Below are 27,269 nucleotides of genomic sequence, written 5' to 3' on the forward strand. Positions count from 1 at the left end.
TAGTTGTTGGGTGTTTTTACAAAGTACATTGTGTTTGTTTTTTTATACATTGAGGTCAATTTTGCGTTGAGCTGTTTAAAAAAAAATCTGGATGTTAACTGTGATTAATTATGTGTTAACTATGGCCAAAATGCAATTAATCTTAAGAATATTTTAATCGATTGACAGATTGACAGAAAAAATTGCATATTTTCAGAGAAAAAAAAATCGGATCAAAAATCTGTAAATTTGCAAGGCCGTGAATGCGGAATCGGAAATGTGTGGGGATTCACTGTATTGTCCATGTATTTAACACTGCAGAGGCAAGCATGCAGATGAGCGGCACAGCTGAACACACGCCTTAAGTACAGTCTGGGACGCTGCCAGTATTTGTTTTTTCTTTCTTGTGGCCAATGTTCCAGTCAGCAGTGACACCGCAGGATGTGTCAGTATGTATTCTCGGCAGAGTGTGTTGTGTTTGTTTTGACGAGGCAAGGGTGGGTGCAAATGTCAAGTGAGCATGTACAGTGAGAGAAGATTTATGTTGTTCATTTCACAGTGTGGAGTAGACTTGTTTTTACCTGCTGGTGATAATGCATTGTTGAATTGTCCATGCAGCTGATTGTCACTGGTTGGCCTGTGAGCGTTCAAATAGTGTACGCTGTCATGTCCATGTCTGTGTCCATGTGAATTCCTGTGCTCATTTCCGTGGGTGTTGCCGTTGGGCAGAGCATTGGAGGTGATAGGCCCAGAGGATGACGGATAACGCTTCACAGTACGGGAGGTCCCGGTCAGCTGAGGGGAGGAGTCAGGGGGTCCCCTTCTCACTTGGGTCCTGTCAATCACACCATCACAAGACCACAAACATATGATCTCAGAGCAAAGAGTGAAGGTCCCACACATATACAATCATCAGCATTGCGTGTGCATCACCGTGAAATTCGTTTAAACGCGGTGAGCGTGTGCAACAGAAAATAATATTCCAGAGAGACGAGCGTTGTGTCTTAGGTCATAACTCTGCTTAATTAATCAATTTGTACAAATTAAGTCAATAATAAAAGCAAAAGTCTTCTCAACTAACATCTGTTGCAGGTCAAAAAGCCATGCCCTTACTCATCCACAAAGATTGTTTTGATGACTTTCAGTAAAAGAAAATTATTTAGCACTTAAACAAAGAAATAAAGGTAAAAAGGATCCATGTCTGAGTTTTTCCAGAGAAATAAAAATATATTAATAATTATATTAATTATATTAATATTCAAAATATTGCCATAAAGCCGACATTAAAGGGATAGTTCGGATTTTTTTACATGAGGTTGTATGACATCCCCATCAGCAGTGTACTAAATCAACCAGTGACTTACACCCCCCAGCCCCCTCCCACCCCACCCCACCCCCAACTTGGTCCCGCAGGTCCAGTTCTGGTCGAGGGATCATTGATGAGGAACATAGTTCCGCTTAGTTGCTTGGTCATTTGAGTAAAGACTTTGGCTTCTCAAAACAATATGCGTTCAAAAGAGTGATACATTTGCATCATAAAAATACGTCTGCCTTAAGTTGCACGTGAACCACCTTTCCACAAGATTTCATAGGAATCAGTGGTGCAGTTTGTGCGTAATCCTGGTAACTAATTCAAAACCAACCAACTGAAATGAGTTATAGCCGCACCCAAGGTTATATTTCTCCCTCAATTATATTGAAGGGTCACAGGTATGCTCTGCAGAACGCTTCCACTGATCTGATCTGGTATGGTTCATCTTTGTCTTGCTCTGTTGACTGTCTGACAGCCCAGACAAGTCAGATACAGATGTGTTTTTGCAAGGATAAATGTTAGTAACTGGCCAAGAAAACGTCCTAAGCCCCCGCAGTCCTGGTAGGATTGTCTGCCTGTCTGTCTGAGGCACACGACTCCCCCAGGTTGCTCACATGAGCTCAGCTTCCAGGTCGCGCAGCACAGGCTCAAGTAATTGACCCAAATCAAACGCTCGCTGGTATAAAAAAAAAAAAAAAAAAAAAAAAAAAGAGTGCCCGAGTCAAGCTTTGTTCTCTAGTTTTAATAACTTCCTGCAGCCGAGTTCATCACCCAGGATGTTGTTTCAGACCAGACAAGTTCATCATCTAGTCAAGCAGACTAAATAGGTGATGGACAAATTAAAGGGATTTTTTTTTTTGACATGAAGTTGTATGACATCCCATCAGCATTGTACTACATCAACAGTGACTAATCCCCCCCCACTTGGTTCCGCAAGTCCAGTTCTGGTTGGGTTTCCGTGATGACGAACGTAGTTCAAGTTAGTTGGCGGGGCCACTTAAGTAAAGCTTCTCAAAACAATATGCGTTCAAAAGAGTAATACATTTGCATCACAAAAATGCCCCCTCAAGAAAATCAGACCTTACAATCGCTCGGCGTTACTTTTTCTCCAGTCGTATCACTGCGCGTGTTTACATGCATGGATGAATACCGCTTCAGGGCGACAAGAGTCTTTTCATCCGAGTCTCTTATTCCTTTTCTTATCGCTCATGTCTTGCCATGGTTGTTTTATTTTGGGTTCATTATGACATTTTTGCAAAGTTGCTGTAAATGTGAATTTGTTTGCATAATAAAGTATCTATCTATCTATGTATCTGTCTATCTATGTATGTGTATATGTCGTGGAATTAACACCGCCGCCACGAGTGGCACCTTTCAAGCAGCTCTGTCTGTTTATTCAACCACATGTTTCAGTGTCATGACGTGCGACGTCCGGCATCGTCTACCCATTGATATCAAGGCGGCAGCACCAGGGCTAAGATAAAAGTCAGGCGGCTCGCAAAGAAGTGGAGATTCAAGCCTTTGGTACCTTCCGTTATCATGGTAAACGTGAATTCACTACCAAGCAAGTTCCGCGAGCGCGCAAGAAACTCAAGGCCTTTAGAGAGTGCAGCTTATTTGTGCTTCACTGAATGGGTAACTGCTAGCGTCCCAGAGGCTAACTTGAGGATCTAGCCGACTTCAGTACAGTCAGAGTGGCCAGGAACACAAGCAAAGGAGGCGGGCTTGCACTGTATGTGAACAAACTGTGGCGCATCCTGGCCATGTGAACATTAAAATGTCCATCTATACAGCATTTTTTAAAATATCGGTTGTCATTATCGGGAAAAAATCCAATACCGATGTCTAACAATATCACATTTTTATGCAATATCGACCTGATATTATCGGTGGGACTATTATTGGACAAACCTAATTATTATGATATACTAACATAACAGTGGTTTATTTGGTCTCAAAAAATGTTGACAATAATATTTTTTGGCATCAATTTGTGGGACAATAAACATTTCAAAACACACCTGCGTTGTTTTGTGACGCCGTTAAATAAATAGGTTTGTTTTCATTGTACCTTTCTTAAAAATAACCGTAAAATCTCATCTCGTCTCGTTCTCACGGACTCTATCTAAATCTAAAAGTAAAAAAAATAAGAATTTTCAGATCACCCATCCATTCAACCATCCATCTTCTTCCACTTATCCGAGGTCAGGTCGCGGGGGCAGCAGCCTCCTTGAGACTTGGCGGAGGGCCTTCATACATTTTTCTTTATAAATACAGTTTCACTTTTACACACATAATAATGTGAAAAAAGAGTGCTTTAAAACTTCTATTTGCCAGAAAATGATTGTGTTGATATGCAGACCACAATCTTTCCACCTTGGCAGAGGTCTGCGCTGCACTGAGTGCCTTTCTATTTACATGTGGTTCTGTGCCACACACCATGTATTTATACAGTGAATCAGCTCTCTGCAGACACAACAATAACCACATAAATAGCCACTTTGTACAAAATACTTGAATACACACACACACACACACACACACACACACACACACCATTCCAAGCTGGGACAAATGTGGCGCAAGTCCCTGCGTGACTTTTTATTCCCAGAGTATGACAGAAAGCACATGCCTGCTGCTGGCAGGAAGAAGACATTCAAGTAAAAAAGAGGAAAGAGAGACAAACATTTGATAATGGTCTCTCACGTCATCTTTTGAAAAAGCAGCACTGTAGATGACAGCTGCTGACCTAGATCCTGAACCTAAGGGCGCCTCCCATATATAGGATATGACACAGGGAAACACAAGGTGCTCGAGTCAAGGTAGGAACGCCAGAGAAGGCGGTGGCTAACACCGCTCCGCTGTGTGCTCCAAATCATGATGAGCTTTTTCCATCGTTTACAATGATACCTGGCTCGCACGCATCCTGCCTCTCTTCCTGGGCTTAGCCAGATGTTGCTGTGTCTGTCTTGTAACTTCCAATAGTGAAGTGACTTCCTTCCAGCATGAGCTCACAGCTGCCCTCTCTGCCTGTAGATCAGGGGCCACAGAGAGCGAGCGCAAGTCTGCATGCTTGATGTCATCGTTAGGCCCCAGCCAGCCAGCCGAGGAGGAACTAACTATTCCACCTTACTTGTTCCGGGTGATTTGAAAGCAAAAGGAAAAGACCTCAACCAAGACTACACTGAACAGGATTTTAAAAGACAGATGGAAAAATGTTTGATATATCAAATGATGGCCAAACATGTTCAATTACATCCCTGATGATCTCAATGAATAAGCTGCTAAACATGAGTTCACAGGGAACAGGATTATTCTGCTCTGCATCTACTGAGACAAGCTTACATTTCCTAATGATGACAGACCATTCACAGGTGTATGTTTGACCACTAGCATATGTTCACTTCCGATAACAGTGACAACTTAATTTGGACTTACACTCAGCAGAGAGCTGTATCAAAAATGCTGTTTTGACAAAGATGATCATGATCTATTTTGATTGACAGACAACAAAATGGTGATTAACTTTGCATGTAGTTTGTCTCATATGTTGTTGAATTTGCAAACAACTGCAACTTTCTACCATACACATAGTACACATAGTATACATAGTACACACACCTATTATGTTGCACATACAGTACTCTCAGTAGAACAGCTTGTCTCAAACATTTTGTAATAATAAAGGCTTGGGAATGTACCATCCACTGCAATTGTCCAGCTGAAATACACCAAAAATAATCTCTTAGTTTTGTAGACCGCTTGCTCTCTCTAGGGTTGAGGATGAGCTGGAGCCTATCCCAGCTCACTGTGGGGAAAAGGCAGGGTACACCTGGACAGGTCGCGAATCAAGTGTCAAACACAAGGGACACATCGACAAACAACCATTCACACTGACATTCACAACTGCAATCACGGTGGGAATCGAGCCACAGTTTTGATGATTTTTGTGTATGTAATAGCAATTTTTTTAAATTTGAAATTAAGTTTTTTTACTACTTAATATGTGACTGAAGTGTATACTTACAGATTTAAGACATGGCGCTAAAATATGGCATTTTTCATTTTGTAATGACTGTACACAGTCATTTTATGGAGAGGATCGACAATTTTAGGGGCTGAAACGTAAGGGAAAGGGTAAAAGTAATGACTCCCTGAGTCTGAAGTGACCCGCACTCTCCCTGGAAATGCCAGTCCAGAAAATGGGAGGCTTTTTTATGTTTTCTGTCTAATGTGGCTTTCCTGTTCTGTTCTTGGACGTTACCAATGGTTTGCGCCATGTTTAAAGCATCTGTACACATTTGTGAAGGCATCTACTGATTGTGAATTTTGACTATAAATTAATTAAAAATCCAGAGTATTAAGAGTATTAAGAGAATTCAATCACGTCTTCACTGTTTTATTTCAGATCCACTGCGGTGTTAAAAGCTTTCGACAACCCAAGGTGTAACTCTTGTGCTCCCGAACCTCTGCACACAAAAGAGGGAAAATCTACTGTGTTACCTGTGTTATTATGGTTTGACCCCATAAATTGGATTGACCTGAAATTTCTCACACAGCCCAATGTGCGTTATAAAACACCCACTGCAACTTTAGGATGTTTGGTTGAATTACCTTAAAATTTGGCACGCACCTTTAGTGGACTGTCATGACATGTGTGGAAGACTTGAGTAAGACTGCTGGAAAAATATGGCCACCATCAAGGGTGCAAACGCGACTTTGCAACTAACTGCTCATATGTTTCACTATGTTACACTATGGCATGTCCAATTTTTCATTGTAAAAGCAAAATCATTGACCTAACTGTACTGTATCTCAGTCCAAACAATTAATCTTAATCTTTGTCTCTTCCATATCTGATTGCAAAGGAGGGCATAACACCATTGGCGGTGTCCACTTTCACTCGTCATATGGAAAACCATTACACCTCATCACATTTACGGAAATTACAAATCACAATGATCGCCAAGAATTTATACTGAGCAAGAACCAACACTGTAAATCTTCCAGCATGTTGCGCAAGCATGACTTGGCATTCACAGACACAGTAAATATTGTATCTTTGAACTCGTTTTGGTATTACAGCATGCGGATGTTCACCACTCATGAAGACATGACAGGCAGCATGAATGGTAGTTCCAGGCTCACGTCCTGAACCCAGATGGGTCTGGAACAGAGGTGGTCTTGGAGCCCAAACAAAACAATGTCAAGTGCTGTGAAAAGAGGCCAGGTCTGAATATTGGAAGATGAGTTCAAAAAGGCTACAAACACTCTGATCTGCGAGCTTGAACTGATGCTGTACACAAACTATGTGAGAGAATGTCCAATGGAGTACACTGCCAGGGCAAATAGTACACTAGGTTTGCTTTGAAGTATTATTGAACCTACACCAAGGGTGGGGGAGGGTTGTCAAGATATTTAGTTAGGTGGTTCAGATGGTTCGGTGCCAGTAAACCCTCGTTGACTTGGATAGCATGAATTGGCATGATATCAGCGTGTCTACCGGGAAACAGGAGTCTCAGGAGATGGATGAATGGGAAAATTCTGGATTTATCTGATGATCCTGTTTAGTCCAAACATTCGCGCAAAGACACACACAGTCACACACACGGTGACCCAGATCCCGGGAATTGTTTACCTCTCAAATAATCTCCGTAGGCCGCCCTGCTTGACTAGCTCAAACAGTGTTTATGTGAGACCCCGCACAATAACGTATGGGTCAAAGTGGATTCATTTGCTCACAGCCCTGTCTGGTGGCTGTTGTTACTGTCTCTCCCAATAAATTTCCACATGAAATAAAGCTTTTGTCAGTTACAGCTAATGCATTTCAGAGGGACAACCTAGTTTTTCCAACGGTAAAATGCCATGAAAAAAAAAACTAGGGTATTTTGATATTACTCTAAAGTTTCTTCTCAGTCCTTGAAACTCAGCACAAACGTTTCTTGGCAACGCTCTTTTTTCATTTCCATTTGTTTGAGAGTAGCCTCTTCCAAAACCATGTCTAATAGCTTGAATTGTGGGTTTATGGAAGCCAATGCAAAAAATAGACCGATATGAAGAGCTCGCCTGGATGTCGGATAGAGACATTTGGCTCGAAACTGACTGTCTAAACAAGACAGTCTGACGGCAGGCAAAAGTGTCTGGAATGGGCATCCCATTCTGAATCACAACACACAGCTCAATAGTGTCCACATTTAACACATCACAATGGTCGCTATGTATTGCAGACAAACGATGACAAATCTCTGCAGCCTTTGCATTTATAACCACACAATATTGATTAGAGGTGTACATTAAATATAAATGTACCCATTTTCCAACCAAAACTTGTATTGTGTAAGATTCGTTCAAAATTAGAGCAATTTTAGAAGGTTAGTTGCTAAATGGTCAAGTAAATGACCATCATTACAAGTGTAAAATGTTTAGGCATTTTCGTGTAATTTAGAGAACGCTTATAAGTTAATTTCACTAACTCGTCAAATATGCTGATCATCAGTCTGACCGGAGTGAGCAGCAGAAATTAAAATAATTGCAGCAAAAACAATGACAACGTTGTACTTCTCTCAACTACTGCAAACTCATTTTTCCAGAAAAAGAAATGGGCTGATTTATGAATGGGTTGGGGTATAAATGTGAGTCAAATGTACTGGATGCAAGATGTAGGCGAGACTGGGGACAGTTGCAACTGGGGACGGTTGCAACAAGCCTTATTTGTCTAATCAGTAACATGCTAGAGTGATGACACTCATACTGCACATGCTCAGTTAGACCCTCTACTCGCCAAGAAGAAAGCGGCCATATTGCGCATCTGGTCCAGCTTCTATCAAGACAAGGTTGTTTTGGAGGTATGAAAGTAGCTTTTTTCACGAGCTGTATTTTTGTCATACTATCCTAATATTTTGTATGAATTACTCCAAAACTACCTGGTTTGAATCACTGTTTTGTTGACTATTCAGCAACATTGCTTACATTTGTCAATGTCACTGTGGCTAGTTGGCACATGGTGTTTTGTCATGACTGATACTATGGGGACGGTTGCAACTGTTGTAACTGTCCCCATGCTAATATCAAAATAGACCACACTAGGCTCAATTAATATATTTTACTGCTCATGATGGGCAGAATAGGGAATCATAATAAGAAATGAATGCTAATGATAAACAAAATAATTACAAATCTGAACAGAGGAAGGCAAAAAAAATACAAGAACATCAAACCACAAAGAAAAGTGTAAGGAAAACCAAAAAAAAGAAGAGGGAAGAATCAGACTCTGAAGAGGAGTCTGTTTTTTTTCTGTGAGCTAGAACTGTTCAGAAGCTGCTGGAATAGTTCACAAGACAGGAGATTTGTTGGGGAAGAGGCGAGTGTTGCAGTTTTATTTTTTAAGCATTTGTGTGCCTTTAACAAAACTTAAAAATCAAACTTTATATTCACTGGAGTTTTAAAACAATGTGAATTTTGTTCACTAAAACTGTTCACTGTTTGTCCACATTTTTAATAAATGTTTTTTGCACTCCAAATTATTCTATTCTTTTTGTCCCAAATTGAAATATTGAGTTTTTATAGCGTCCGTAACATTTGCACATTGACTCAAAGTAGGCCTATGTTTTACACAAAACTAAACTTATTAAATACTTTAATATTGTATACTGTGGTTATTTAAACAAAAAGCATAAAATTTTGGTGAAATTTAATGTTTTTTATATGTTGCAACCGTCCCTGATCGGTGTTGCAACTGTCCCCGGGTTTGGGGTTAGTTGCAACGTCTGAATTTTTTCATTCAAATAAATATTGTGATTGATATGTTATATGTAGCCATCTTTAAATGGTATGGCTATTTAGCAGACAGATGTAGGTTTACTATGGAAAGATTTGGTGTGACTAGTCTAAATAATCGCTGAGTAATTGAGAGTAATGTAAAAAGTGTTGCAACTGTCCCCAGTCTCCCCTACATCGAGGGACGACTGGATAGTAAACCTATATTACTATACGAATTGTACACAGACTACTCTACAGTATATCCTAGTAGTTTTATTTCTATAGTATTGTCCTATGAGAAGAACACTGTAATAAAATGATTGCTAAAATGTGAGGAGTGTACTCACTTTTGTGAGACACTGTGTCTACCTTTAAACATGTGGGAAGGCATGAGTGTAGGGGGAGTCGGTCCAGACCAACTAAAGTAAATTATATGATCATTGATGTATGATTTATTGACAGTATTACATATACGTTTGTGTTTCTGTACCAACGTATAGCTGTTTGCTTTTGGGTGCGTGAGTATAAAGGTTGCTTCAGGTATTCAGTAAATGCAAATATAGTGAGATTGGATAGGGGTCACTTTAAATTGCATGTAAGTAGAAATCAGATATAGGCACCAAATTGGAATTGGGCACTTAGACCTACAGTGTAAATCCAGCTTTAATGTGAAATGACTGGAGACTGGGAGCTAGCCAGTGGTTTTAAAATCTTAGGGACACCAACAGACATAGTGATGCGCTGACTTGGCAACACCTCAAACATTTGTCAAAAATGAAGAAGTTTCCTGGATGAGAGGTGAAAAGTCATAGAAAGAATCTCCCAACAAGTCCATTTGTACTCAATTCACCCCTTCTCAGATAACTTCGACCTGAATGAATAAAAATCTTCACTGATCATCCCAGGAGGTGTTATTCAAGACCTCAAAGACATACATGCACACTCTTTTGCTATCCAGCAGTGTTATAAATCCCTGTCATGTCTACAACATCAACTACAATGTCGTATTGTGTTAAGTGGAAACATTCCAGATTAGCAGTGAAGATGCTGTCATAAGTTTACATAGTCCTTGCCAAGTATGACATGGTGCGTGCAGAATTTAATTTAGTAACAAGTTTTTACAATTTCTATATCTGATACGTGATAAGAGATGAATTGCTATCTGGGTATTTCAAACCTGTTTGCTTTTAGAAGAGTTTGCTTTCTAATAGTTGATATACCACACATGGGCCCACGGTCAAAAGACTTCAGTCTGGAATTTGGTTTGTCGGAGCAGTCTCTGTATATTTTAGGAGGTGAAAGAAGTCTCTGCGGGCTGAGAAAAATAAATTAATCCTTTTTTTAAACACACAAGTCGGTGTACCAAAGCATGTGCGCCACACCAGTGGTCAAAACCAATTGTGGTCATACGTTTCATTTCTCAGGCTTTATGCAGAACTCATCCATTCATCGTTTGCCACCAGAGCCCTTGTGTGATTCTTTCAATAAAATCCTGAGGTTTGATCCTCAGCAGGAGCCAATAAATATAATATCCCACCATAGGGGAATTTTCATTACACTGTCGTTGTGTTTTTCTCTTAGCAACAAGTGGTAGACTTTACGTTAATTGGAAATACAAAAATAACCCAGCGACGGCTCCTGTCACAGTAAAGTCTGACTTTAAATTATAGCTCTTTCTAGAAGTTTAATCTCTGGTAGTAAACCTTCAGACTCTTAGCGAAATTCACAGTTGGTGCCAAGCCAAACACTCTCGCCGTTTGTGCTTCGACTACATCTTAAATGTTAAAACCATAAAACACAAAACACATTTTCATCTCTGCCAAAGAGACACAAACTTGGGGGGCGGGGGGGGTAAACATAGGCCAGGGGGGATAAAATTAAATGTTTTTATGTACTGAAAGGTCTTCATGTAACTTAGGAGAAGGTGAAGCATGGTCCAGGGAATAGCTATTTGTATTAAGGGTATATCCATTTACTATTGCAAAAAAATGCTTTTTCAGGCTGCTTTCAGTTCTATGGTTTGCTTTGTCAGGTGCAAATTGCTCAGTGTTTGCAACAATAGTGTGTGAATCCCTCAATCCTTTTCATAGAAAAATGTATCGGAGCAAACCATGTGATCGCTCTTTTAGTCAGCTGTGGGAGTAAAAAAAGGAAGAAGGTCAGAGTCGTGACTGAAACAGCGAACATGGAGCAAAACAGTCCTTTGTTGGTAACAAACAATTATAGAGACAATCTCGACTGAGGTCGGATCATTTTGTCGCCGTAGTCAAACCATGCACAATTCTTTCGGAAGCGTAGGGTTTCCCAAACCTTTTCCCAAATGCAGAGGTTCTTCCCCGAGGCCCAACCTACTAAATACCAAATTGACCAGAATATAAAACAACACATCTATTTCCAGGCAAAAAAGGCAAATTCTTTTTTTTAAACTGCTCAGCTTGTTTGATGACTGCTTCCATGATTAACATGATCTTAAAATTAGCTTCATAACTCTTCATAACTGTTGTACCTTTCCCAACCTTCAATGTGTTTACTATAAAGCTGTTTCGAAGGAATAATAACTAAATGCAGAGGCATTTTCAGATGAAATATTTTGAAGTAGTCCATCGTCTCAGTTTGGATACACGCACAACAAATGAAAAACTTTGGACGACAACGACAAGCAGAGCCGGACCATTCACCAATGCAGATGACAGAGAACTGCATCATGGCTGCTGTAAACAAGGTGGAATCCGTTGACCAAATTAAAAACTATTTAACTTATTTTATGTACATTTATTTAACATGAAATACGTCTGTGATGCAACTTTTTTGCACGATTAATTTACTTGAAATACTGCTGTGACGCTTATTTTAATTTGATTAACTTTTGTTTTATTTACATAAAATACTGCTGTGATGCACCTTATTTTTGTTAGACGCACTTTTGGTGTTACACAAAAACAGCTTTGTTTCAAACACCCAGTTCAATGTTTGTGGAATGCTTTGTCTGAAAGTCATATCAAATAAAAACATTCAAAATGTGATTACTCATGTCAAGTGGGCATCCGGGGACGCCACATGTCTGGCCCTTGGCCCTTACATTTTTGAGATCTTCCTTAAGTAGTTGATTAGCCCTGACCTACCCATTTGTTGGCAGAAATGTATTTTTCACCCGAGTCAGCTCTGTTCTCCCATGAAGAGGTGACTTAGGTGTGAAAAAAAATTGTCAAAAAAGGACTTCGGCCATTATTTTAAGAATGTGACAATATTTGGGTCAATATACTTAGTATCATGTATTGCCATAACGCTGACATGTACTGTATGTATAGTACAGAACACAGAAGTTTATAAATAAAGATTTACTACAGCAAACATGAATAAAAAAAAAAAAAACAACAACAACAATCTAATAATCCAGCCAACAGAAACTGATGATTTTTGGGGTCTGTTCTTGGTGGTCTGGGAGCTGATTTCGGTCCACATGGCTGGCACTACGGTTAAAAAATATTTTCTTCACAACAGAGCAGAGTAGTAAGTTGAAAGCATCCTTATTCATGTTAGGATGCTTGAGTGATGTTTGTAGGTGTCTATGTGCAAATGCTTTGCAACTCCCCTCATGTGTACTGAAAACCTTTACACATTATTTTTTTGCAAATCATTTTTGAATTTATGAATAAAACGTATCGTTCTGAACATCATGAAACCTGTTTTTTGGCGGCACACCATGTTATTTTACGCTACCTCACATGCAAACTGCACATTAATGACTTTTTATTAAAATGACTGTTTGCGACTTAGCAAAGGTTCCTGCGTATGTGTGTGTTACCTGGGGCGTAGCTTAAACGCTCAGCGCAGAAAGAGGGCGGGACATTTTCAAAGTTAGTGCCCTCTAGGGAGTCCCATAACTGTTGCACTGTGCTTTACATTTAAAATGTCAACAAATGAATGTGATTTGTTAAATAAGTGTGATATTTGAGAAGTTTATGTTCAAAAAGTTCTGCAATTTGCTTCATCGCTTGTCATCGAAGGCTCCTGCAACTAAACCAGTTGAGAACCGCTGCTTTAAACCAAACCTTTGGCTGTGTTATGTAACGAAAGAGGTGGTTTGTTTGAAATGCACGCTCCTTGGAAATTCAATTTATTGAAGGCAATGCTAGTCGTCCAAAAAGAGTATGTTCCATCACAGACTGCACACAGACACGTTCTTCTAAAATGCATGAGTGAGCCAAACATCGGTGAGCAATTAAGTCCCAGTCTTTTTTTTTGATAACATCTCTAGTCATTATGACTTAGATAATTGTGCGCCCTGGAAGAATATTTCCCCCTGTGAAAATTTGGGTGTGTCTTAAGGGCTTATCGCACCCGCCACAGAGGCTGGATTAAATCATGTTCGCTGTGTATGGACAGCCTTCCAAGAATCCCTCTGGTAGCAGCCAGATACTGGGTGAAATGAATTAGTGTTGGGTTTGGATCGGATAACTCATTCTTTCTTTCTCCAAAAGGGGATGGCGCTCATATAAAGGGGTCTAGCACAACATTGAAAACAGTACAGATTGTTGAGAAATTACTATAGCAAAGATTATCAGTTGGATCTGCTACACAGACAAATGAAGAGATGAAATGCAAGTTGATTATAATGGTATAATTTGAGCATGAAAATAGTATAATAGCTTTGTGAAAGTTGAATCGAAGGCAACTGGACTTCTTCATGCTTGTCAAAAAGGCTTCGAGTCAACTATTAAGGATGAATGACTACACACAGTATGTAATAGAGTTGGACATGAACATAATACACAACTGTAGTGGGGCAAACAGTTCCCTTTTTGTCTCCCAGGGTACCCAAGACATAACAAATCCAGAAAGGTCCAGAGATCCTGGATGGAAGCAAAGTGGTGCGGTTGCTGTGGTTCAGGGGTTAGAATCATACCGTCTGGAGACATTGTGAGCTGAGGGGTAATTCAATACTTTTTGGTCTGTTGTAGTTTCTCTGATCATTCACTTAGGAGAATGCCATAGGACAGGTCAGCAGAAAGAGACCTGACAAAAGTATTTCTAGTTTCAGCCAGTTTTTCCGGTATATGGACAGAAACGATGGAATTTTTCAATCTGGTAGCATCGGTCTGTAAGCATAAATATTTGATCTAATTGTGAGTATATATTGACATCCCCTGGTATGCTAGGAGTATGCTATCTCTTGATGTTTAGGATTTGGCAAACAGAACTTGGCATACTGACACTGCTGTCCAGAGAGTGTGTTGCGGACAAGGCTTTAGAGAAATGGGATGTGGGCGTGAAAGACGTATCTGTCCCACGCTGAGTGCTAAATTCTCTATGGTCCTTTGTTCCCCCTGGCCTAGCAGGAAGCCAAACACTCATGGGACTCATTTGGCTCTGTATTTTTAGACAGAAACACAGCTACTTTTCCTGGCCCTGACTGAGTCAATATTGCGTTGTTAAGTCTAAAATTCAGTCTACAGTACATTCAGGGTGTCTTCCACACATGTTAGACTTCTAATATACAGTAAATGAAGCTGTGAACCCATGTGCTTGGGCGTTAGCAAAACAATAGCATTCAGAAAGCACAAACCGTAAAAATTTGTTAACTGAAAACTCAATTATTGAATGAAGGAGCCAAAAGAAGGTTTCATCCAGATAAAAAATGATTGGCTCGGAGGGAACAAAATGCAAAACACAACAAATTACAACATGACCAGCTAAGATTTGACGACGATAAAGCGGGCCAAACTTGCTGAATGAGGTTGTTGCCAATGGTACAAATAGGTTGAACATTACAGCTTCTGACCCTGACGAACCCTGGACTTGTCACCAGTAAAACACAGGAGACATACAGTAAAGGCAAACAACTAATCGCATTCCCACTTATAGACAATTTAGATTCTCCATTTAGCCCAAAATGCAGGTTTCTGAAAACCCACTCAATAGTTGAGGGGAACATGTAAACTCCACATAGGGATGTTCCAACCAAGACTGTAACCTGGACTGCAAGGCAAACATACAAACTACAGTCACGAATAATGAAACATGAATCTCAATTTACCTGTCATTATTGATTTGTTTACACCTTATTCCATAAATAAGCAGGTATAGCAGAAGGGATGGTAACTAGTTAAAATTTTGATAATTAGAATGATGCCATCCATGGCTTATCCAAGTTTCTGGTCAAAGCTACAATTCTGTCATATAAGAAGGATTAATTGCTGATTCCTTGCTGACAGGTGTCAGGGCAAAGGCCACGTTTGTAGCAACAGCATGTATCCGAGAAATAGACAGGCAGTTAAAGTAACCACTTCCAAATTCACCCCTGTTCTAAAAAAACAAGGACTCAAATAGAAATTCGCAACAGGTGGCAATGTGACATGTCCAACAGGATAAAACCTACGCCTAAAAACTACCAGTTGCTAGCCCAAAGACAAAAGCATGATGTTGGACATGTCAGATCAGCAAAGCAGACCGCCAGACGGTATAGCAGGAACATTCCAAGGCTAAATACAGTATATTAAAAACACATGGCATTTGTGCCACCCTTTTTATTCCTCCAACCACTCCTGCATTTTTGTTGTGCTTTGAGATAATTGCTAATCAGTACTGACAAGAGCATTGAATTATATTTCAATACAGGTGCTGAGGTAACCTCCAGGATTTTCACGGCAGATCCAGTTTATGCCGCCGCTGGTGGTGTGGTTTGTCTGGAATGGGAGTGAAAGCAACCAGTGATCCATGATTAACAAGGAGAACTCCCACTATAACCACAGTTTCCTCTGAGAAACGGCTGAGTGGTTATGCGCAAAGCCTTGAGTCAACAACCCACACACAAGCGCCCGGCCTTAGTCACCACCGGGCATATGTTGGTCATACAGAAGTGGGCCATTTAATTCAGAAACAACCGTCACACCTCTTTAATCATCACTCAGGAAATAACAACACTGTACTGTACAGTTAACATTGAGATGGAAATGCATAAACAACAATCCCCGCACTGTGAAAACCTGTCAATGTACGTACAGGTATGTGCGTATCAGGATGAGAGAGTGGGGATTCCCCTGAAAATGAGGCTTTATCGGTGCTTGTACCTGTATGTATTTTTGCACTTGGGATACTGCTTTATCACGTTTGTTCAACCTCCCTTTCCAATTTGGTATCAAAATAATATGCAGACTTAAATCATAGCGATCGCAAGTGGACAAAAGTGAAGCTCAAGTTCAACCCATTCAAATAGAAGGGTCCCAATATCCGGCTGAAATAAAACATATGTAGGACAAAAACTTAGATACAGTAGATACTTTATTCATCTTCAAGAGATATTCATATCTTATCAATTTATCAGTGCTCATGTAAAAGTCTTCTCAAAATGTAACCATGCAAAATACACATTTTTGAACCAATGTTTATGTTTTTTTAAGTGTGCAAAAAACATAAACCATTTTTAATTTTCATTAAATTGAAATATTGAACATCATTAATGGAATCATTAATTTTATAGTAAGTAAATAAGAAAATTAAAAATGGTTTATGTTTTTTTAAGCGTGCAGGTGTGGGGAGTATAAGGTAAATGGTCTTTCACATGTATAGCGCTTTTCCACCTACAAAGGCACTCAAAGCGCTTCGACACTGTTAGCACATTTACCTACTGATGGTGCAGCATCAGCAGCAACTGGGGATTCAGTATCTTGCCCAAGGAGACTACAACATGATCACGGGAGGACGAAGGAATTGAATCCGTAACCTTCAGGTTGGGAGACGACCACTCTACCGCCTGAGTCATGCCGCCGCCATCTCTGAAGGAGTACGCAACTGTGAAAAGTTTAAGGAACCACTGGCGTAAGGCCTTTGAATTGCCAACAACGTTAAGGACATATTCACGGTACTTGTTTTTCTGGCTCATCTCATTACAAAAAAAATAAAATAAAACTTGTCCCAAAACATATATATTCCTGTATACAGTATATATACTGTATATATATATACGTATGTAGGTAACAATGTAGTAACAATGTGTAATATTGACGGTGTAGCTATCCCCCTTCCGTTCTTGCTATTGGCTGTTCAAAAAGAAGGCAACTTTGCACAATTAAGTACTATTATTGTTAGTCAAATACAAGCAATCAGAAAATAATGCTATTTGTTTTATAGTTAAAATTAAATAAGACATAAATAGTCTATATCAGAGTAATCCAATGAGCTAAACAATAGATGAACATTAGAGTTATTCAGTATTTCTGATCACTAAACAGAATTTAAGAAAACACATTTGTAATAAAAAATTGACATGTCAGTGTCATCATTCATAGAAATTAGGATACCAATATTTTCAATTTGAAAATCCTTCCAGGTTGTCACAGATGAGCTAGTTACCATGGGTTACCATATTCCTTTATCATCAGAGCTACATCAGCAGTCCAGGTGCCTTTTTCAATCGGATTATGTAAGAAAAATGAGAGCAAATTGACCTTTGGAGGGATGATGTACATGCTTCACACACATCCTGCTCTGCCCCGCTCTGTTTCCTGTAGACGACTGATGTCATAGACTAATGGGGGTGTGGAGGTGATATGAAGCTCTCAAAGGAGATTGTGCTTTATGTGTTATCACCATTCCAGAAAAACCGGTGGTATTCATCACAGGTCCTGACCTTCCTACGGCGACCAGATGTGATCTATAGGATCTCATGCTGGCAGGAACAGGTTTTTCACTACTGCTGAACGCACCCTCTCTTAAGGGAAAGCTCATGACACAATGAAAAAGTAGTCGCCAGACGGTCAAGACATCACAAATCAGGCGAGGAAATGTCTATCCACACTGAGGTATTTTGTATTCAAAGTTAAAATGGTCACTAAAATTGAAAAAAGGGTGCATGGTTGTCACAGGATCTCACAAGCGGGGGATTACAAGCGGGGTAAAAAATGGGCCACCGTGCCCCCACACAGGCCTAGGTCACATTTGTATTAAATCATGACATTTTACAGGTAGGCTACAGACACTGAGCAAAAGGATACCTGGTGGGTTTAGCAGTTTTAAACAAAACACCGTTGCAGACTGTTCATTTTATAAATTGTTTTTTCTATTTCCAGAGGGACCTCAAATTTTGACGAGAAACCTCGAACATCCATCCATCCATGGGGTGTCCTCATTTTGTCACATGACCGTATGTATTACTTTGTGTCAGCAAACTGTTTCACTCCTGAACCACAATCTTTTGTATTTCAATCTTTAATCTTTTGAACGCATATTGTTTTGAGAAGCCAAATCTCAAAAGCCAATATCTTTTATGTACTGTAACACAACAGAAACATTAAATTTGCCATATTAAACAGTAGAAAAAAGTTTGTGCGACCAAAGGGCAAATTTGGAAACACCAAAGCTATCAGTCGTAAGTAAATGTTGGTCTGGTGCCCCGCTATGACTGCCGAGGACTATAATAATAATAATAATGTGGTAATGGGTCATATCATTCACCACATCAGTTATACATACAGTAGTTATACGTGTTATACATGCATAAGTGCTTTATGCACAACTTGCAATCCAACCAGCGTTAGCATCAGCAAGTGACGTGTGCCTGTTTTTGAGTTGAACGGCTGTTTGCAACTTGGAGATGTCCAAGCAGAAGCTGTAGTAACTATACATTTGATTGATTTTACTCAAGATTCAGATCAATCTACGTAGATGTTCGGACTTGTCTGCACCCTTAATCACAGAGCGGTTTTATTGACCCTCACATTGCATTTGGCTCAGCGCCACCAATCACCGGTTCCGTTTCATAACACAACTCATACATAGAAGAGATACTGTTGACAATTAGCAACATTGTCGCTATATTTAGTAAGTAAGTGTTTCTTGTGTCATGCATTTATTCCGTAATTAAATAAAAGCGATCAACAAAGGTGAAGAATCCGCGGAGCAGGTGTGCAGGAGTGAGCTCCACCTCCATACCGCCGTGCAATGCATCTCTGAAAGCTGTAAAAACAACAAAACAACAACAACAAAAAAACATCCACAATGGAACTTCCTCGAAAAACATGCATGGGTGTCCAAAGTGTGACACAGGGGCCATTTGTGGAATGTGGCTCATTGCAGAAATAAAATAAACAAAAAGTGGAAAATACAGCAAAAAGGCATAATATAACTAGAAAAAGCTGAACTGTTGATACGAATAACTAATAAAAACACAAAGATTTTTCATTAAATATGTATAATGAATGTATATGTTGTTTTTTATTCTAATTTTTTTAAAATATTATAAATATTAAAGGACAGCTGGACAGCCCCAAAAAGACAAAGACAGGTAGATAAGAGATTATTATTATTTATTACAATCATTGTACAGTATATTATCATAACGGTGGTTAACTGTTAACTGGTCTCAAAAAAGGTTGACAATCATAACTTTGAGTGTCAATTTGTGGGAGAATAAATATTTTAAAACACACCCGCATTGTATTGTGACTCGGTTAAATAGAAGTTTGTTTGTCCAGTCGTATTTTTTCATTGTACTTTTCTTAAAATTAATGTTAAAATCTCATCTCGTCTTGTGGACCCAATCTCGTGCATCGTCTCGTCTCTTGAGGCGGGTGTCTCGTGACACCCCTACTAATAATAGACCATAGCCTACCACAAAACAGCGACCATTTATGATTTCATACGTTTCTGTAAAACCCTAATACGGTGAGGGAGCGATAATCGAACCGCCATATTGCGAGGGCCGACTGTATATACATGAAATAAAAATATTGCTGAGCATGTACTCATTTTTGTGAGCCCGACGGCACCGACATGGAAAAAAGGGAGAGAAAAAAATGCACTTTTTACAGACTGTGTGAAAGGGGCTTCAGCTTACCTTGTTGATGTAAAAAGATCATTATCAGTGTGATTATTGTTTTAATTTTTTTTTTATTTAAATGTTCGTCTCTCCTTGCTTCTCCGTCTAATCATTTTTCCAAACTAGCGTGTGCTCTTGGCGCCGCTTGACAGGTGAGGTCAATAACAGGGTGCTGCTGACATAAAAAGGCAAATGTGATCCAAGACAGACTTATTTAGTACCTGACACCCTCTGCAGTAGGAACAAAGTGGAAGGAAAGTAGCTGCACGTATGGGAAGGAATTTACTCCCTGGGCATTTAGCTAGAAAAAAAGATATTTGTGAACTAAACGTCAGTCCTCCCTACTCCTTATTTCAAATAGCAAGGCCAGGCAATGAGGTTGTCTCGCTATCTCACTCCATGACTTTATGTTGCTCGTGCTTTCCTGGCTTTGGAGCTGTGAAACATCAATCAGATATACGAAACCAAGACTTGCATCCTCCATTTCTTCTCCAGGGGGAACACTTTTCCACCCTTTAAAGGCAGGTCTACGCCAAAAGAATGCAGAACATTTTATTTCAGTCCACGAGACCTGAGCTTTGCGCTCCACTTTGTCTCAAAGCTTCCTGGAAGTATCCGGTAAAGAAATAAATCTTAGAAGATTTACAACGTTGGCAGATTTTCCACATGTCATGTTCAGGGCTTTATACTCTCACCGCAACTAATAATTAGTCTAAGCTCTATGCCGGGAAACCTTGAATTCATGAAGAGGGAAGCGTCTCATCTAGAGCCCAAGCGTACTTCTTATAAATAGTTAGTCAGCTTTAGCAGAATTATGAGGGTGAAGAGTCACCAAGAGGGCAAAATGACTCAGCATGACTGTCTTCCTTTTACTATCACTCTATTTGACCCTCACCTGTGAGTCACCAAGCAAATATGTTGTGTAAGTCAACAACAAGGAGGAATACTCATGGCAAGTGGGCAGACTTCACGGCATAGCAATTAGAATTACTATGACTCAAAGATAATCGTTTTGGAGAGTGGAGTGTACAAGAACAGCCCTATGAACTGGGAATCTTAAAGAGCCGTAATATAACTACAACACTGGCGGACACACAATATGTCAAAAGAACCGCACAATTAGCAAGAAAAGCACCATGCAAGCGCTTATAGAACATGGCCATGTGGTTTGTTTAACAGGATATGCCGGGGGTCTTCAAATTGTTGCACAGTAGCACCTCAGAGAACATAATACAGTTAGGGACCAAAACAAACACTGGAACTTCCAAAATCAAAACACACTCTGTTTCATGACACTGGTTAACCCCCAGTTTGATCTAACGTCAAATAAATTATCAACGGAAATTAAAACAATCCATCAGCATCAAGTCATCGCCATCATAGATTAGGCGGGGGCGGCATGGCTCAGGTGGTAGACTGGTCGTCTACCAACCTGAAGGTTGCGGGTTCGATCCTCTGTCCTCCCGTGATCGTGTCAAAGTATCCTTGGGCAAATATATGAACCCCCAGTTGCTCCTGATGAGTAGGTAAATGTGCTAACAGTGTTAAAGCGCTTTGAGTGCTTTGGAGGTGGAAAAGGGCTATACTGTACAAGTGAAAGACCATTTATTAGTTGGACAGTCAGTGTTAAGCATGGTTACCGGTTTCAAGGTATATGATGGTATAAAAAAAAAGTTATGGTTTCAAAACTCTTTAACGATAACGCTTTTAATCTAAGTGATACCTGCCTCTCCAGCCTGGTAGCAGTGAATTCCCACTTTCCACCCTCGACAAGCCTTCAATACGTGGACTGAGAGGGTCCTTTGGATTTCTTCCCATCAGCAGTGTACTACAGTAACAGTGACTTACCCCCCCCCCCCAATTGGTCCCGCGAGTCCAATTCTGGTCAGAGATCCGTGATGCGAATGTATTACTCTTTTGAATGCATATTGTTTTGAGAAGCCAAACTCTTTACTTAAATGGCCCCAGCAACTAAGCGGAACTGAATTCCTCGTCACGGATCTCCGACCAGAACTGGCCTTACGGGACCAATTGGGGGGGATGTCATACAACTTCATGTCAAAAAATCTGAACTATCCCTTTAACAATTTTAATAAACTATTATAAATAATGTTTTTGCCTCCTAGAAACAAACTGATGATTATGTTAAAAGTATACCACCAGAGTTCCCTAACCCTCATCGACGGTTATGGGCAACATTATGTCCCTTCACCCAACAGGGAAGGGGACAATTTTGCATATTCTTGCTTGGATATCCAATTTAGACTCCCCCTCTCTTTCTAAAATCAGAACATTATGGGAGCAATATCTTCAAATCTCACTTGCTGGTGAAGTGTAGACCAAAATTTTGGCAGGGGGTACACCCATCATAAATGTGTGCCCGACATGGTTTCATTCAATTCAAGGTGGTACGTCGTGTGCACTATTCCAAAGTAAAAATGTCCAAGATCTCCTCAGAAATTAAACCAAAATGTGACAGGTGTGGGCTGACGGATCCATCCATCCATCCATTTTCTATGCCGCTTCTCCTCATAAGGGGCGCGCTGGTATGCTGGAGCCTATCCCAGCTGACTTTGGGCGATAGGCAGGGTACACCCTGGACTGGTCGCCAGCCAATCGCAGGGCACATATAGACAAACAACCATTCACACTCACATTCATACCTAGGGACAATTTAGAGTCGCAATTAACCCTCGCACGCACTGGAGAACATGCAAACTCCACACAGAAATGCCCAGGGGAGAATCAAACCGAGGTCTTCCCGACTGTGACTGTGTGGCCAACCTGCTAACCACTAGGATGCAACGTTCATCAATATGTTGGTTATGCCCTAGCTTGGAAGGATTCTGGAGGGGCATTTTTGATGCCTTTTCCACTGTTTTCAGAATTAGAATTGCTCCAGACTCTTTGATGTTGTTGTTTGGGGTCTCACCGGATGGGTTGTATCTGCCCCCTGGTGGGCATAGGATAGTCGCTTTTTCAAAGGCTGTCTCACCCATAATCTCTCACTGGATAAGGGACGTGCTAATGAACCAGAAACTGGAAAAAATTTGATACACACTAAGCGGCTCAGTGAAGAAATTTTATAACACATAGAGGCCCTTTTTGTCCTTCGTTGATGAACCCACCGTGCAACCACAGGAATGACTGAAGAAAAGGTACATGCTTGATGACATTGTCTTTGGTGGGCCTACTGGCACTCAGGTACTGACCATGCTGCTTCTCCTGGGCTACTCGTATGTTCGACTCTCTTGTTCATTGTGACTAGAGGCCGGGAACTGTGAGCTCACTTTTCATGCAAGGAACTCTAGTCGTTACGTACATCTGGATAGACCTTCACTATGGAACTATGACCCTTGAGGAGGACGAGATGAACATTTGTGGAAAGGGAGGGCCTATGGGGTGTGTGTTGCATGTTTTTGTAAAAAAAAATATTTGTTAAACTATAATAAAAAGACCTTTGAAAAATAAACTTCATACTGTAATAGTCAGGCATGCCAGCAAGGGAAATATGTTATATTTGGAGAAAAATCGGATCTTGGTCACAAAATTTAGAACAGTTTGACAAATGTTAGTTGTAATCACTGACAAGCTATGGACATTTTCCCAGAAAGCCTTTGTTTGAAAAATATATCAGCAACCCGAATCAAGAATATGGATCTTGCCATGATCAAGTGATTAATCAGACCATTTTCAAGCAAACTGCAACTAAAACAATGCACGCCAAGAAACTATTAGGCCTGTCTGATTAGCAGTCTTTGGAGAGTTTATTTTAAAAAAAAGTGTTAATCACAGCATTTATTAGCTGGATGTGTAAAAACAGGAGGAAAATAAGTGAATCTGTCAATAGAAAATAGAACGTCCCCTATCTATTTTCATAGAAAATAACCTGGTTGACACTTCTGCCTGGTAAACGGTGTTATATTATTCCATATATTACAGATTTACCTTAATACTTCAAATATGGACGCAAACGCTTATCAGTCTTGACATGTGTTTTACATAGTGTAAATCAAAGATTAACAGTTGAATCGAGTCATGTGGAACGATTTAGCCCAATCGTAAACACACATGGTTGAGGAGTTTGTAATTAAACAGCTGTTTGTTCAAGAAAATTTTTAAAATGTTCTAATCTGCTTGTTTATATCTTTTTTGTGGGCCTCCCTGCATGGCACTAAAGATAATTTAAACAAACTTCAGGGGTTGGTTTTTCAGATAAATAGATAAATGGGTGGAAATTCATGGCAGGGTGAATGCGGGTCATACATCTCAGTTAGTAGTTACGTTAAAATACAGTTATCTCAAGAATTGAAAAAAAACAGTTAAATTACAGCTTATTCTGGGGTACTGGTCTTTGAACCAACAGGTATAAAGCAGTAAAAACGTCACAGGCTGTTTTAGTTTCTAGGTTTGGTGGAAGTCTCTTTTATTAAATCAATGTCTTCCCTTGCCAGTATGCTGTGTCCTTCATGGCTACTGATACCTAGCTAATAGTGATGCTAAAATATATTGCCATATATTGGTAGCTCTAGCTATAGCTATAGCTACTGGCTAACAGTGCATAAACTACAAAAAAAAATAGCAAAAAATGCTAAAAAATATATGTTTCCAATTAGTTTACAAGCAACAGAAGTATATACGAAGAGCTGCTTTATCTCTCTTAGCTGTTTATTAGCCGTTAGCTTACAGCCGAACAGTTAGCACTCACTGTGAAGGTGGCGCTGGTTATCTGGAGACTTATTTACTGTAAATGTTGTCTCCCCTTGTTGGGCGTGTCAATGGGAGTTTTTCGATCTTTAAAAAGAACACAGCTGAATGACTTACACAGTGTGGACCGGCTGCCTGGTGGTCGCAGGTCGCGGGGTCTGAACTTTGGCGATATCAACGGCTTGCCTTTCCGCAGGCCGTCTCCGCGGTTGGTCTCTCTGGAAAGGGTTGCTGCCCGGCTGGACACGCCTCAAGGTCCCTCTGTCGTGGATGTACACCTGCTCGGGAGCCACCTCCTCACAGCGGGGCCCCTGGAAACCCGAGCGGCACACGCAGGTATGCGGCCGGCTGCAGGAGCCGCGGTTCTGGCAGGGTGGCTGGCAGTCAGCTGAAGAGAGAACACAGATGGCAGATCAGGTTTTTAGCGAGTCATTTTAGAACATTTTGCAAATTGTATCGAGCACCAGTAATGGAAATGTCTCCCCTGATCTCCGAACGTGGGTTCATTTTAAATGCATTCAATCAGGTTAACTTCTGAGGGGGCGGGCTGTCATGTTCAATTTCTTAACAATACATGTGATTGCGTACTTATCCAGCTTCTGGCTAAGGTAAAGATTACATAATCAAGGTTCATGGTTCTGTTTAGGGAGCTATCCAGACTTCAGCAGGTACAGTTTATCTTCACTATGCTACACAATTCAGAATATGTGAAATGCATGCATTTGGATGGAATGAGGCCTCTTCCAAATGTGGATAAAAATCTGAAAAAACACCAGAAGCAAATCCAAAATAAAGCATAGAGCATTAAATACGCTCTAAATATAGTATTGGTGATAGTAATGGTCATGATTTGGGTTATTTCAAACATGCATACAAGGTACATTGAAGTGCATTGCATGTTTTGTTCAGTTACTTCTATGTTGTTGCCGCATTTTTGCCATGTGCGCATTGTTTCAGCTCTTCAGTGAATGTCAGCACAGTGATATTGGATATAGATCACTTGAGTCATCCTGTAGAACTGCTATTTTAAAACAAACTCCATCCGAAAGGAATTATAGTTCTCTGATGATAAACTACTATTATCAAATACATTGCGCTGAGGTCACGTGGTGGTCATGGAAAAATAATCTGTGCCAGCACGCCGCCAACATACTTCCACATCCGCCCAACGCACTTGGAGCACTGAAAGCCCGGCGGCATGCGATTTAAGTAAACAGACCCTCGATCTTGTGACACATATGTATGTACAGAGGGGGTTATGACATTGTCCTTTTAACAGTAAATCAGGCCACCGGTCTTTGGCAGCAAAAGAAAACAGCAGCATTCTGTCAACACTCGCTATGGAATGCTGTTGACTCAGATGTTGCGGATGCTGACAGATTGCAGACGGGAACATTAGCACAGCTTCTGGAAGTAAAGCGGCCTTACAGAGACTTGATGTACACTCCTGGTGGTCACATATTTTTTTTTTTTTTATTATTTTTACAAATCACAATAACAATTTTTACATCTAGGAGACCTCTATGTGTTTACATTTTCACCATCACTGTTAATCCAGCCTATTATTAGAATTGATGCTGTGTGACGAGAAAAGCTAACAAACCGAGCATCAGATATCACCCTCTGGTGAAGCCGGTTTGACTCGAACCAAAATAAATTCATTCACGTATTTCATTTTAACGACTGTTAGGAAAAGTCAGCGTTTTTTGTTAATAAATTGTACACCTACAGAGAAATGCGGCTGATGCGGTGATGCGAATGTTCCATCGTGGGATAAAATAGGAATGGCCTGGGCTCTGTCACGGCAAGGAGTTCAATACATCATTTCATTTGTATGGACTGGACGTGTGCCACCTCCTTGTCTTGTCTCCGGCTCAAACTTCCTGCTTGGGGGAGACATTGTGAATCAAGTCGGCCGCAGATTCTGGAGCTGACGGGCCATGTATGTTCAAAATATGTATTTTTATGTCTATGTGCTTTGGCCTCTTCTCCAAACAGAAAAACTGACATTGTTTCATTCCATTCTGACATCATTTCCAACATAACTATCCAAATGTGACTTTCAGACGTGAGTATAAGTATAGGTTTACATGAAGAAAACAAAGAGAATACATATAAATGATGAATGAAATGGATAAATGACCGGTTCAGGGTGGAGCCCGCCTCTCGCCTGAACACAGCTGGGATTAGCTCCAGCATACCTGCGACACTAGTGAGGACAAGCAGTACAGAAAATGAATGGATAGATAAATGAACATTTTACATCATGTTTAGCTTTATTGAAGACACTAGTTGGTGAACACAGTGATGAATGTAGGGAGGAGGGGAGGAGACATTGCATTCTCGTCCATTACAAGCCTAACGTTAAAGAACTGTGTACTTGCTCACACGTGTCTCCCTTAAACCATTCCCTCTGCAACCCGTGTAAACTAACGAACCTTTACATTATTGGTATATTGTATTAATTCATTTGCTTGCTTTATTATTAAGTGCCACTATTATATATATTTGTATGTATTAACGCCTCCAAATGTACTGAATATGTCAATCAAGCTGAGACACCACACTAGTCTGAAAATGTGACACTAGTCTCTTTAATAGTAGCAGAACATTTGAATCACACTTTGAGCATTGAGGGGTTGCGTTCAAAGACATCAGGTAATTTAAGGTAAATTTGCTTGTGTTCAGTGTATGTTC

At 40.2% G+C, this 27,269-nt stretch overlaps 1 protein-coding gene across 4 annotated transcripts in view; it reads right to left on the minus strand.

Annotated features, from left to right (window-relative positions):
* The window catches only part of LOC129192067 (latent-transforming growth factor beta-binding protein 2-like), a 128,897-nt gene that overhangs the window by 78,359 nt on the left and 23,269 nt on the right, over positions 1-27,269 (minus strand). For all 4 annotated transcript variants that reach the window (XR_008573341.1, XM_054795558.1, XM_054795557.1 and 1 more), the window contains exons 3-4: positions 24,690-24,960; positions 561-814 (exon numbers count right to left, since the gene is read on the minus strand). Coding sequence is in view for 3 of the 4 variants with exons in the window: in XM_054795558.1 (XP_054651533.1) it covers positions 561-814; positions 24,690-24,960 (525 nt within the window). In the remaining variant the exon portion in view is untranslated. The remainder of the gene's footprint in view (positions 1-560; positions 815-24,689; positions 24,961-27,269) is intronic.

Source organism: Dunckerocampus dactyliophorus, chromosome 13, assembly GCF_027744805.1.
Source record: "Dunckerocampus dactyliophorus isolate RoL2022-P2 chromosome 13, RoL_Ddac_1.1, whole genome shotgun sequence".
Taxonomy (NCBI): domain Eukaryota; kingdom Metazoa; phylum Chordata; class Actinopteri; order Syngnathiformes; family Syngnathidae; genus Dunckerocampus; species Dunckerocampus dactyliophorus.